At 44.3% G+C, this 13738-nt stretch overlaps 1 protein-coding gene across 13 annotated transcripts in view; it reads left to right on the top strand.

The window, feature by feature from the left end:
* Positions 1-13738, top strand: part of DLG4 (discs large MAGUK scaffold protein 4) — a 236365-nt gene that overhangs the window by 187537 nt on the left and 35090 nt on the right. Inside the window, exon 1 of one of the 13 annotated variants that reach the window (XM_060779894.2) lies at positions 1925-2033. The exons of the other annotated variants lie outside the window; for them this stretch is intronic. Coding sequence (XP_060635877.2) covers positions 1929-2033 — 105 coding nt within the window. The 5' untranslated portion in view covers positions 1925-1928. Of the gene's footprint in view, positions 1-1924; positions 2034-13738 lie in introns of those variants that run through there. 13 annotated transcript variants of the gene reach the window in all.

The following is a 13738-nucleotide window of genomic DNA, read 5'->3' as shown; positions in this document are numbered from 1 at the left end:
CCTCTGAGCATGTGCAGAGTGAGACTTTCCCATTAATATAAAGAACGATCTGCCTTGTTGCTTAGACATTGGCTTGATGCATTTGCTAACCCCATCCAAGAATATTCCAAATGTCAATCTGGGGAAATGTGGAGGTGCCTCTGAGCATGTGCAGAGTGGGACTTTCCCATTAAGATGAAGAATTACCTGCCTTGTCACACAAGCATTGGCTTCATGCATTTGCTAACCCCATCCAAGAATATTGCAAATGCCAATCTGGGGAAATGCCTCTGAGCATGTACAGAGTGAGACTTTCCCATTAAGATAAAGAATTACCTGCCTTGTTGCACAGACATTGGCTTCATGCATTTGCTAACCCTATCCAAGAATATTCCAATCTGGGGAGATGTGGTGGTGCCTCTGAGCATGTGCAGAGTGACATTTTCCCATTAAGATAAAGAATTGCCTGCCTTGTAACATAGGGATTGGCTCCATGCATTTGCTAACCCATCTAAGAATATTCCAATCTGGGGAAATGTGGTGGTGCCTCTGAGCATGTGCAGAGTGATACTTTCCCATTGAGATAAAGACTTACCTGGCTAGTAACATAGACGCTGGCTTCATGCATTTGCTAACCCCATCCAATAATATTCCAAATACCAATCTGGGGAGATGTGCTGGTGCCTCTGAGCATGTGCAGAGTGAGACTTTCCCATTAAGATGAAGAATTACCTGCCTTGTTGCATAGGCATTGGCTTGATGCATTTGCTCACCCTATCCAAGAATATTCCAATCTGGGGAAATGTGGCGACGCCTCTGAGCATGTGCAGAGTGAGGCTTCCCCATTAATATAAGTAATTACCTGCCTTGTCACATAGGCATTGGCTTCATGCATTTGCCAACCCTATCCAAGAATATTCCAATCTGGGGAGATGTGGTGGTGCCTCTGAGCATGTGCAGAGTTATACTTTCCCATTAAGATCTTCATGCATTTGCAAACTCCATCCAAGAATATTCCAAACGTCAATCTGGCGAAATGTGGTGGTGCCTCTGAGCATGTGCAGAGTTATACTTTCCCATTAAGATCTTCATGCATTTGCAAACCCCATCCAAGAATATTCCAAACGTCAATCTGGCGAAATGTGGTGGTACCTCTGAGCATGTGCAGAGTGAGACTTTCCCATTAAGATAAAGAATTACCTGCCTTGTTGCATAGGCATTGGCTTCATACATTTGCTAACCCCATCCAAGAATATTCCAATCTGGGGAAATGTGGTGGTGCCTCTGAGCATGTGCAAAGTGATCTTTTCCCATTAAGATAAAGAATTACCTGCCTTGTTGCATAGGCATTGGCTTCATACATTTGCTAACCCCATCCAAGAATATTCCAATCTGGGGAAATGTGATGCTGCCTCTGAGCATGTGCAGAGTGATATTTTCCCATTACGATAAAGAATGATCTGCCTTGTTGCATAGACATTGGCTTCATGCATTTGCAAACCCCATCCAAGAATATTCCAAATGCCAATCTGGCGAAATGTGCTGGTGCCTCTGAGCATGTGCAGAGTGCAATTTCCTATTGAGATGCAGAACCATCTATCTTGTCATATAGATTAATTGCTCTATTTTAAACAAACAAATATGACTTCTCTTATATTTATTTGCAAATTAAACAAGGAGAAAGGGTTGCAAGTGAGTTTTTTGTCTGCAAACCCTTCAAACCTGACGGTAGAGCCTCTTGCGCTTGGGATTTTTAGTTCCGGTCCAAAAACTCCTTACTCCGAAAAACCTGGCTTGTTGGAGAGCGGCGTTGGCGTTCCACTTTCCTCTCCAAAGGGGATTGCGATGCGTGTGGGGTGTTGTATTATTCAAAAGGGAGGCTGGGACATCCAGAATAAGGAAAGAGTTGGCTCCCGAAGCGCAAAGAGGAACGGTTTGAGGAGCTGGAGATGTTTAGCCTGGAGAAGACAAGAACCAGAGGAGAGGAACATCCTAGTTTGCAAAGGGCTGCCCGCGGCAGGATGGATCGAGCCTATCTTCGCAGGCTCTGGAAGGTAGGACTGATGCATCTGAATTTCAGGGAAATTCTGGAGAGTGAAAGCAGTTTGGTCCTACTTGAAGTGCCGTGCCTCAATGCGATGGAGTTGTAGTTTTGCTCTCTCTTCCAAAGAGTCTTGGTGCCTCACCAAACTACAACTCCCAGGATTCCGTTGCATTGAACCTTGGCTGTCAAAGCAGTGCCAAGTTATATTAATTCAACAGTGTAGATACTGCCTAAGTGATATTTCAGAAAAATGTGTTCCACATTGACGAAGGGGTGAGACTAGATGACCTCATGGGTTCCCTTCCAGATGAGTGTTTCTCTCATTCGGAGTCCTGTGTTTGAAATGGTTGTCAAAGCAGCGCCAAGTTATATTAATTCAGCAGTGTAGATTCTGCCGAAGTGATATTTCACCAAAATGTTTTCCACATTGATGAAGGGGTGAGACTAGATGACCTCTTGGGTTCCCTTCCAGATCTGTGTGTCTCTCATTTGGAGTCCTGTGTTTGAAATGGCTGTCAAAGCAGCGCTAAGCTACATTAATTCAACAGTGTAGATGCTGCCTAACTGATATTTCAGCAGAGTGTTTTCCACTTTGACGAAGGGGTGAGACTAGATGACCTCTTGAGTTCCCTTCCAGATGAGTGTTTCTCTCATTCGGAGTCCTGTGTTTGAAATGGTTGTCAAAGGAGTGCCAAGCTACATTAATTCAGCAATGTAGATGCTGCCTAAGTGATATTTCAGCAGAGTGTTTTCGACGTTGACAAAGGGGTGAGATTAGATGACCTCTTGGGTTCCCTTCCAGATCTATGTTTTATTCGGAGTACTGTGTTTGGAATATCTTTGAAATGGCTGTTAAAGCAGCGCCAAGCTACATTAATTCAGCAGTGTAGATTCTGCCTAAGTGATATTTCACCAAAATGTTTTCCACATTGATGAAGGGGTGAGACTAGATAACCTCTTGGGTTCCCTTCCAGATGAGTGTTTCTCTAATTCGGAGTCCTGTGTTTGAAATGGCTGTCAAAGCAGCGCCAAGCTACATTAATTCAACAGTGTAGATGCTGCCTAAGTGATATTTCAGCAAAATGTTTTTCACATTGACAAAGGGGTGAGACTAGATGACCTCTTGGGTTCCCTTCCAGATCTGTGTGTCTCTCATTTGGAGTCCTGTGTTTGAAATGGCTGTCAAAGCAGCGCCAAGCTACATTAATTCAACAGTGTAGATGCTGCCTAACTGATATTTCAGCAGAGTGTTTTCCACTTTGACTAAGGGGTGAGACTAGATGACCTCTTGAGTTCCCTTCCAGATGAGTGTTTCTCTCATTCGGAGTCCTGTGTTTGGAATATCTTTGGAATGGCTTTCAAAGCAGCGCTAAGTTACATTAATCCAACAGTGTAGGTGCTGCCTAAGTGGTATTTCAGCAAAATACTTTCCACATTTACAAAGGGGTGAGATTAGATGACCTCTTGGGTTCCCTTCCAGATGAGTGTTTCTCTCTTTGGAGTACTGTGTTTGGAATATCTTTGAAATGGCTTTCAAAGCAGTGCCAAGATACATTAATTCAACAGTGTAGATGCTGCCTAAGTGATATTTCAGCAAAACGTTTTCCACATTCACGAAGGGGTTATTTACTTATTTATCGTGTCAGTATCAACCAGACAATTGTATTACATTTTTAACAAATTTTTAACAAACAGACAAAACAGGGTTTGCAAGCTTGGTAGTTGATTAGATGTCCTTTAAGGAGTATCTGGCCACTTGGAGTGCTTCTGGTGTTGCCGCAAAGAGGTCCTCCATTGTGCATGTGGCATGGCTCAGGGTGCATGGCAGCAGGTGGTCAGTGGTTTGCTCTTCTCCGCACTCGCATGTCGAGGATTCCACTTTGTGGCCCTATTTCCTAAGGTTGGCTCTGCATCTCGTGGTGCCCGAGCCCAGTCTGTTCAGCGCCTTCCAAGTCACCCAGTCTTCTGTGTGCCCAGGGGGGAGTCTCTCATTTGGTATCAGCCATTGGTTGAGGTTCTGGGTTTGAGCCTGCCACTTTTGGACTCTCGCTTGCTGAGGTGTTCCAGCGAGTGTTTCTGTAGATCTTAGAAAACTATTTCTTGATTTAACCCGTTGACGTGCTGGCTGATACCCAAAAAATGGATGAGCTGGAGATGTCACTGCCTTGGTCCTTTCACTATTGCCTGCTACTTCCCGGCGGATGTCAGGTGGTGCAATACCGGCTAAACAGTGTAATTTCTCCAGTGGTGTAGGGCGCAGACACCCCGTGATAATGCGGCATGTCTCATTAAGAGCCACATCCACTGTTTTAGCATGGTGAGATGTGTTCCACACTGGGCATGCATACTCAGCAGCAGAGTAGCATAGCACAAAGGTGGATGTCTTCACTGTATCTGGTTGTGATCCCCAGGTTGTGCCAGTCAGCTTTCGTATGATATTGTTTCTAGCATCCACTTTTTGCTTGATGTTCAGGCAGTGCTTCTTGTAGGTCAAGGCATGGTCCAGAGCGACTCCCAGGTATTTGGGTGTGCTGCAATGACGAAGGGGTGAGGCTGGATGACCTCTTGGGTTCCCTTCCTCATGAGTGTGTCTCTCATTCGGAGTCCTGTGTTTGAAATGGCCATCAAAGCAGTGCCAAGTTATATTAATTCAACAGTGTAGATGCTGCCTAAGTGATATTTCAGCAAAATGTTTTCCACATTGACGAAGGGGTGAGACTAGATGACCTCTTGGGTTCCCTTCCAGATCTGGGTTTCTCTCATTCAAAGTACTGTGTTTGACATGGCTTTCAAAGCAGCACCAAGTTATATTAATTCAACAGTGCAGATGCTGCCTAAGTGATATTTCAGCAAAATGTTTTCCACATTGACAAAGGGGTGAGACTAGATGACCTCTTGGGTTCCCTTCCAGATCTGGGTTTCTCTCATTCGGAGTACTGTGTTTGACATGGCTTTCAAAGCAGCACCAAGTTACATTAATTCAACAGTGTAGATGCTGCCTAAGTGATATTTCAGCAAAATACTTTCTACATTGACGAAGGGGTGAGACTACATGGCCTCTTGGGTTCCCTTCCAAATCTGGGTTCCTCTCATTCCTGTGTTTGGAATATCGTTGAAATGGCTTTCATTTAGCTTATGAGGGTTGAATGAAAAGTAATGCCTCCATCTTCGTTACTCGGGTTTGTATGGGAATATTTTAATAAATCAAATACAGAAATAATCTATTGTTGAAGGCTTTCATGGGCGGTATCACTGGGTTGTTATAGGATTTTTGGACTATTTGGCCTTGTTCTAGAAGCATCCTCTCCTGACATTTCACCTGCATCTCCTGACATTTCACAAGCATCCAGGATGCTTGCCATAGATGCAGGCGAAACGTCAGGAGAGAATGCCTCTAGAACATGGCCATATAGCCCGAAAAACCTACAACAACACAGAAATAATCCTTAGAATGTGCTCTTTAACCCCCACTATTCACTTTTCCACATAATCACCAGACAATTGGATACAATTCTACCAACGATGAATAAGTTTTCTGAAGCTGTCACGGAAGAAGTCTGTGCACTTTCATTTCAGGCGTCAGCATCCTGGGTACCCATCGTGCACATATCTTCTGACAGCCAAGCAAAGCAATAATGGACGTTCTTATGAAATGCCAATTATGCTTGTAATTTGCCTCTGAGTGATATGACAATTGTCCTGAATCAATCTGTCAACCTTTTGCTTGTGAAACTTGGTGGTTGCTGTCACAGGACGTCCAACTCTTTGTTTGTCACACAAGTCAGATGTTCCCACCTTAACATCTTTAAACTTACTCGTCCAACAACGCACAGTACTCACATCAACACAATCACCATAAACAGCTTGTATTCTCTGAGGAATCTCCTTTGGGGTGACACCTTCTGCTGTCAAGAATTCAATGACTGCACGTTGCTTAAGTCGCATGGACTGACGGTCTGTGCAGAGTTCCATACTTTGCACTTTAACAAAACAACCGTTCAATGCTAAGGCTTCCTGCCAAAATGGAACTGTAGAGGAGAGTCTACCGAACAAGCCAGTGCCTGCTGCATACGTTGCTTAAATCTCATTGACTGACCTTCTGTGCAGGGTTCCATACTTCACACTTTAACAACACAACCGTTCAATGCCAAGGTTTCCTGCCAAAATGGAACTGTAGAGGAGAGTCTACTGAACAAGCCAGTACCTGCCTCATACGTTGCTTAAATCTCATTGACTGACCTTCTGTACAGGGTTCCTTACTTTGCACTTTAACAACACAACCGTTCAATGCTAGGGCTTCCTACCAAAATGGAACTGTAGAAGAGAGTCTACTGAACAAGCCAGTACCTGCCACATACGTTGCTTAAATCTCATTGACTGACGTTCTGCGCAGGGTTCCATACTTCACACTTTAACAACACAACCGTTCAATGCTAAGGCTTCCTGCCAAAATGGAACTGTAGAGGAGAGTCTACTGAACAAGCCAGTACCTGCTGCATACGTTGCTTAAATCTCATTGACTGACCTTCTGCGCAGGGTTCTATACTTTGCACTTTAACAACACAACAGTTCAATGCTAAGGCTTCCTACCAAAATGGAACTGTAGAAGAGAGTCTACTGAACAAGCCAGTACCTGCCACATATGTTGCTTAAATCGCATTGACTGACCTTCTGTGCAGAGTTCCATACTTTGCACTTTAACAACACAACCGTTCAATGCTAAGGCTTCCCACCAAAATGGAACAGTAGAGGAGAGTCTACTGAACAAGCCAGTACCTGTCGCATACCAGTACTGCCATCTGTTGAGGAGTTATGAAGGTGGAGGCATTACTTTTCATTCAACCCTTGTATAAAGCCCTAAACGGTTCCAGCCCAGCTTACCTGTCTGAATGTATCTCTCCTTATGAACCATCCAGGAATTTAAGATCTTCTGGGAAGGCCCTGCTCTCGATTCTGCCTTCCTCGCAGGTGTGCTTAGTGGGGACGAGCGACAGGACCTTCACAGTGATGGCCCCTTGACTGTGGAACTCACTTTGCAGGGATATGAGATCAGCCCCATCTCTCCTGACCTTTCAGAAGAGAGTAAAAACTTGGCTCTTTGAGTAATCTTTAGGTAACACAACATAATTGGATAAATATGGTATTACGAAATAACGGACATGGAACGGCTTAGACGATGCAAATGGATAAGGAGTCAAACTGGTAGACATTAGTTATTATAGTTTTCATTGGTTTTTATATGGATTTTTATTATGTGATATTAAATGCTTTTAATTGATATGTATGTATGTATGTATGTATGTATGTTTATGGCATCTAATTGTTGCCATTCTGTACGATGCCTTGAGATGCCTTCGGGCTGAAAATGCTGCAAATAAATAAATAATAAACATGAATACACTGCAATGGAATGTGTCCAGAGGAGGGCGACTAAAATGATCAAGGGTCTGGAGAACAAGCCCTATGAGGAGCGGCTTAAGGAGCTGGGCATGTTTAGCCTGAAGAAGAAAAGGCTGAGAGGAGATATGATAGCCATGTATAAATATGTGAGAGGAAGCCACAGGGAGGAGGAGGGAGCAAGCTTGTTTTCTGCTTCCCTGGAGACTAGGAACAATGGCTTCAAACTACAAGAGAGGAGATTCCATCTGAACATGAGGAAGAATTTCCTGACTGTGAGAGCCGTTCAGCAGTGGAACTCTTTGCCCTGGAGTGTGGTGGAGGCTCCTTCTTTGGAAGCTTTTAAACAGAGGCTGGATGGCCATCTGTCAGGGGTGATTTGAATGCAATATTCCTGCTTCTTGGCAGAATGGGGTTGGACTGGATGGCCCATGAGGTCTCTTCCAACTCTATGATTCTATGATTCTCTGTAGGTCTGACTAGCAGAATGGGGTTGGACTAGATAGCCTTTGGGGGTCCCTCCCAATTCTCTGGCTTTAGGGTTCTTCTATGTGAGGCCTGAGCAAAGCAGAAGAGAATGTGGGACTATGGCTTCCCTCCATCTGGACACTAGATGCTGCCTCACTTTGCACAAAGCATGTGCCGGGTGCCCTGCCACATGTGCGCGTTCTCTCTCTCTCTCCCTGCATCTCATGCGTGAAGCATCACCGCTGAGGCTCGGAGAGGAGGAGCGCACGCTGAGAGCACGGAGTGCCACGCGCCGCCCGCATGCGCTTCCACAGATCTGCTCCCACACAGTCCTCCCCTCCGCCTCGTCTTCCCTCCCTCCCACCCACACGCAGATGCTGACCTGGCGGTGCGCATCCTTCCCTCTTCATGCCACGCATCCCACCGAAGAACCCCCAAGCCCTTGGGAAGTGTGTGGCCTTCAAGGTCTCCCCTAAACTGTCTCCCATCTCCCCACATCGACCCAAATGCGCCCCACGTTTGAAGGACTTGGATTTGGGTCCTGCCTCCTAAGAACCCCTCTCACCTGGAAGTTTTGGTGAGGAAGAGATATAGGTATCCAAATAACCTAAATGTGGGGAGATATACGTATGGAATGACTTAGAAAATGGGGAGAAGATAGGCATCCAACTCACCTAGCAGCATTGGAGGGATATGTATAGGTATAAATAGCCAACTAACTGAAAAGTGGTGTTTGTGTGTGTGTATCTATATCTATATACCTATATACCTATATATCTATATATCTATATCTATATAATTACTTAAAAGTTTGGGGCGATATAGGTATCCAACTTACCTAGAAGTTGGTGGGGGAGGACTTAAGTATCCAATCACCTGGAAATGGGGGTATATATGCATCTCATTATGAAGAAGTGGATGGGATATAGGTACCCAACGAACCTAATAATATATGAATAGGTATAGGTATAAATATCCAGAAAGACATAAGCATCACATGTATGTAGAAGTCAAGGGGATATATGTATCCAGCTAACCTAGAAGTGGTCGAGGGATTTACATATATAATTACTTATAAGTGTGGGGAGATATATATATGAGGATATATATATATATATGGGTGTGTGTATGTATATGTATACATGTATGTATATGTATGTATATGTACAATACAAAACTTTATTATGGTCACTGACCAGCATAAAGCAGGGCACAAGCACCCTATATGTATATGTATATAATTACTTATGTTGGGGAGGGGGAATATATATATATATATATATACACACACACATATCTGTGTTGGGGAGGGGGATATATATATGTATGTATATGTGTGTGTGTGTGTGTATGTATATCTATATATGTATGTATATGTACAATATAAAACTTTATTATGGTCACTGACCAGCACAAAGCAGGGCACAAGCGCCCTATATTTATGCGTATATAATTACTTATGTTGGGGAGGGGGATATATATATGTGTGTACATGTATGTGTGTGTATATGTATATGTACAATACAAAACTTTATTATGGTTACTGACCAGCCCAAAGTGGGGCACAAGCACCCTATATGTATATGTATGTAAATAATTATGTTGGGGAGGGGATATATATATGCATGTGTGTGTATGTATGTATGTATATGTATATGTACAATACAAAACTTTATTCTGGTTACTGACCAGCACAGAGCAGAGCACAAGCGACTAAAATGATAAAGGGTCTGGAGAACAAACCGTATGAGGTGTGGCTTAAAGAGTTGGGCATGTTTAGCCTGCAGAAGAGAAGACTGAGAGGAGACATGATTAGGGCCATGTATAATTATGTGAGTGGAAGTCACTGGGAGGGGGGAGCAAGCTTGTTTTCTGCTTCCGTGGAGACTAGGATGCTGGACAATGGCTTCAAACTACAGGAAAGGAGATTCCACTAGAACATTAGGATTAACTTCCTGACTGTGAGAGCTGTTCAGCAGTGGAACTCTCTGTCCCGGAGTGTGGTGGAGGCCCCTTCTTTGGAGACTTTTAAGCAGAAACTGGATGGCCATCTGTCGGGGGTGCTTTGAACATGATTTTCCTCCTTCTTGGCAGAATGGGGTTGGACTGGATGGCCCACGAGGTCCCTTCCAACTCTAGGATTCTATAGGCATCCAACTAACCCTGAAGTTGGCAAGGAAGTATAGATATCCAAGTGACCAAAAATTGGGGGGGAATATATATGTATATATCTATGTATATCCATGCAACTAATGTAGAAGTGAGGGGAATATATATATTCCTCCAACTTTGCAAAGCGTCCTTTCCATCTCTTGGCAATTTTAATACCTTTAATTTTTTGGGAAAAGAGGGATAAAGTTTTGGGGTGCAGCCTCTCCAAGTTTTCTGCTGAGAGCTATATTGGTACGTCTGCACGGTCGCATTAATGCAGTTTGATACCACTTGAACTTCCCTTTCATTAATGCAGCTTGATACCACTTGAACTTCGCTAGGATCAATGCTATGGCATCACGAGAGTTGTAGTTTTATAAGGTCTGGGGCTTTTCTCTGCTAAAGAGGGCTACAAATCCCAAGATTTTGCTTCCTCCGCGTAGAGGAAACGTCCTGTCCTGTTCCCCTCTCTCCTCCCTTCTCTGCCACGTCCTCCTTCTTCTTCTCTCCCCCCCCCCCCCCCTTCTCTCCATCCCTTTATTACTTGCACTCTGTCGAATTAATATTTCAGGCCGGTTTTTGGAGCAGATGGGACCCAAAGGGGAAAATAAAGCACAGAATTTAAATAGATTGTTGGCGAAGGAGAGCAAGGGTAGCCGCGTTTGGACGCCTGGGTGAGTTTTGGAAATAGCCTTGCTGCGGAGTCTCTCCAAGCCTGACCCTGTTAAGGGAGCCTGGTTGCCGTTGCGTATCAACAAAAGAGTGGGAAATGCAGGGCTCTGTTGGAAACCACGGTTAGTTTAGGACAGGCCTGGGCAAACTTGGGCCCTCCAGGTGTTTCCGACTTCAAAGCGGCTGAGGGGGAAAAGGAAAGGGAGTGAGGGTGTTAGGAATTGTGGGAGTTGAAGTCCAAAACACCTGGAGGGCCCCAGGTTTGCTCAGGCTTGGTTTAGGAGCACCAATAGAAATCTTGAAGAGTTTGGAGTCCTTCAGAAAGATACCAGCCCTCCAGTTTAAAATCAAATGGATTCCTATAGGGAAGAGTTGTGTTTACTTTTTGCATAACAGGAATTAAGTGTCTCCGTGGTAAGAAATGCAATGCGGAAACCATATTGAGTATTTAAGGTTTGGCATCAAACTTAGTTGAACATTGAAGGCTGGACAGCTAAGTGGATCCTCCAGTCCTTTGGGCAGAAATTTGGATTTCCCAGAATCTTTTGTGGAGTGAGACCATTAAGTAATCCCCCAAAAAGTAACTTTTGCAAGCTCTAAGGGTCTTATAGAATTCAGGACTTTGGAGAGGTGGTTTAAAGCTGGAATTTAAACCTGAGAGACATCGGGTGTCCAATTCTGGGCACCCAATTCTGGGCACCACAATTCAAGAGAGATATTGACAAGCTGGAATGTGTCCAGAGGAGGGTGACTAAAATGATCAAGGGTCTGGAGAACAAGCCTTATGAGGAGCGGCTTAAGGAGCTGGGCATGTTTAGCCTGAAGAAGAGAAGGCTGAGAGGAGATATGATAGCCATGTATAAATATGTGAGAGGAAGCCACAGGGAGGAGGGAGCAAGCTTGTTTTCTGCTTCCTTGGAGACTAGGACGTGGAACAATGGCTTCAAACTACAAGAGAGGAGATTCCATCTGAACATGAGGAAGAACTTCCTGACTGTGAGAGCCGTTCAGCAGTGGAACTCTCTGCCCCAGAGTGTGGTGGAGGTTCTTTCTTTGGAAGCTTTTAAACAGAGGCTGGATGGCCATCTGTCAGGGGTGATTTGAATGCAACATTCCTGCTTCTTGGCAGAATGGGGTTGGACTGGATGGCCCATGCGATCTCTTCCAACTCTTTGATTCTATGATTCTATGATTAGCCACATGCTTCCTGCAAATGTGTGCTGACTACAGAACTCATCACTCCTTCGTGGCCTTCAAGAGCTGACTTAAAAGCTGGAATTCAAACCTGACAGATATCAGGTATTTGCCATATTCTTCCTGCTAATGGGTGTGGACTACAGAACCCATCACTCTGCATGGGCTGTAAAATGGGCTTCTCAAAAGCATTTGGCTATCCATTGTGGCAATTGTTGCTTCAGTGGATCCTCAGCGGCCATCTACAAATACACAGCAATGCTTATGAACCCAATAGCACTCCAGATGCGTTAGACATCTTGCTGACTGTGGAGGATGGGCACTGTAGTCCAACACATCTAGAAAGGGCTGGTTTGCAGAGAACTAGTGTGGTTGGTTGGCAAGGGTTGGACTAGATTACCTTTGGGGGTCCCTTCCAACTCTGTGGTTGTACAATACAGTCTTATCTAATCCTTACCAAAAAAAAAAATCTGACTATACTGAATTTTGCATTATGTGTGTGTATATATATAGATTGGGGGGAGGATGCATCTATCCATCTATCTATCTATCATCTATCTAACCATCGATCCATCCATCCATCCATCCATCCATCTATCATCTATCATCTATTATCTATCTATCATCTATCTATCCATCTGTCCATCCATCCATCCATCCATCCATCCATCCATCCATCCATCCATCCATCCATATACAGCACTCAGTGTTGTTAGACTATGTTTCCCGGCATCCCTCACCTGGGACTTGCAGTCTTCCAATGTGTGTTTGTATATGTGTGTGTGTTTATGTGTGTGTGTGTGTGTGTGTAGAGGGATGCAGCTAACTATCTATCTACAGCGCTCAGTGTTGTTGGACTATGTCTCCCAGCATCCCTCACCTGGGACTTGCAATCTCCCAATGTGCGTGTGAATAGATGTGTGTGTGTGTGTGTGTTTGTGTGTAGGGATGCATCTATCTATCTATCTATCTATCTATCTATATATAGCGCTCGGTGTTGTTGGACTATGTCTCCCAGCATCCCTCACCTGGGACTTGCAATCTCCCAATGTGTGTGTGTGTGTGTGTGTGTGTGTTTGTGTGTAGGGATGCATCTATCTATCTATCTATCTATCTATCTATCTATCTATCTTATCTATATACAGCGCTCGGTGTTGCTGGACTATGTCTCCCAGCATCCCTCACCTGAGACTTGCAATCTCCAAATGTGTGCATATATAGATATGTGTGTGTGTGTAGGGATGCATCTATCTATCTATATACAGGGCTCAGTGTTGCTGGACTATGTCTCCCAGCATCCCTAACCTGGGATTTGAAGTCTTGCAGTGTGTGTGTGTGTGTGTGTAGGAATGCATCTATCTATCAATCTAGAGCACTCAGTGTTGTTGGACTATGTCTCCCAGCATCCTTCACCTGGGACTTGAAGTCTTGCAGTATATGTGTGTTTGTGTGTGTGTGTGTATGTGTGTATAGGAATGCATCTGTCTGTCTGTCTATCTATCTATCTATCTATCTATCTATCTATCTATCTACAGGGCTCAGTGTTGTTGGACTATGTCTCCCAGCATCCCTCACCTGGGACTTGAAGTCTTGCAGTATATGCGTGTGTGTGTTTGTTTGTGTGTGTGTCTATGTGTGTATAGGAATGCATCTATCTGTCTGTCTGTCTATCTATCTATCTATCTATCCAGGCATGTAGCCGGGGGGGGGGGGGGGCTCGGGGGGCTTCAGCCCCCCCCGAAATTCTCATGGTGGTTCGCGAAAAGGCCTTACTGGTGCATTATTTAAACTGTTATGTTTATTCATATCATGATCTGATCACCATACTCAATA

This window comes from Anolis sagrei, chromosome 6 (genome assembly GCF_037176765.1).
Source record: "Anolis sagrei isolate rAnoSag1 chromosome 6, rAnoSag1.mat, whole genome shotgun sequence".
Classification (NCBI taxonomy): domain Eukaryota; kingdom Metazoa; phylum Chordata; class Lepidosauria; order Squamata; family Dactyloidae; genus Anolis; species Anolis sagrei.
The sequence above is the reverse complement of the archived record's forward strand: the minus strand, read 5'-3'. Positions and strand labels throughout refer to the sequence as shown.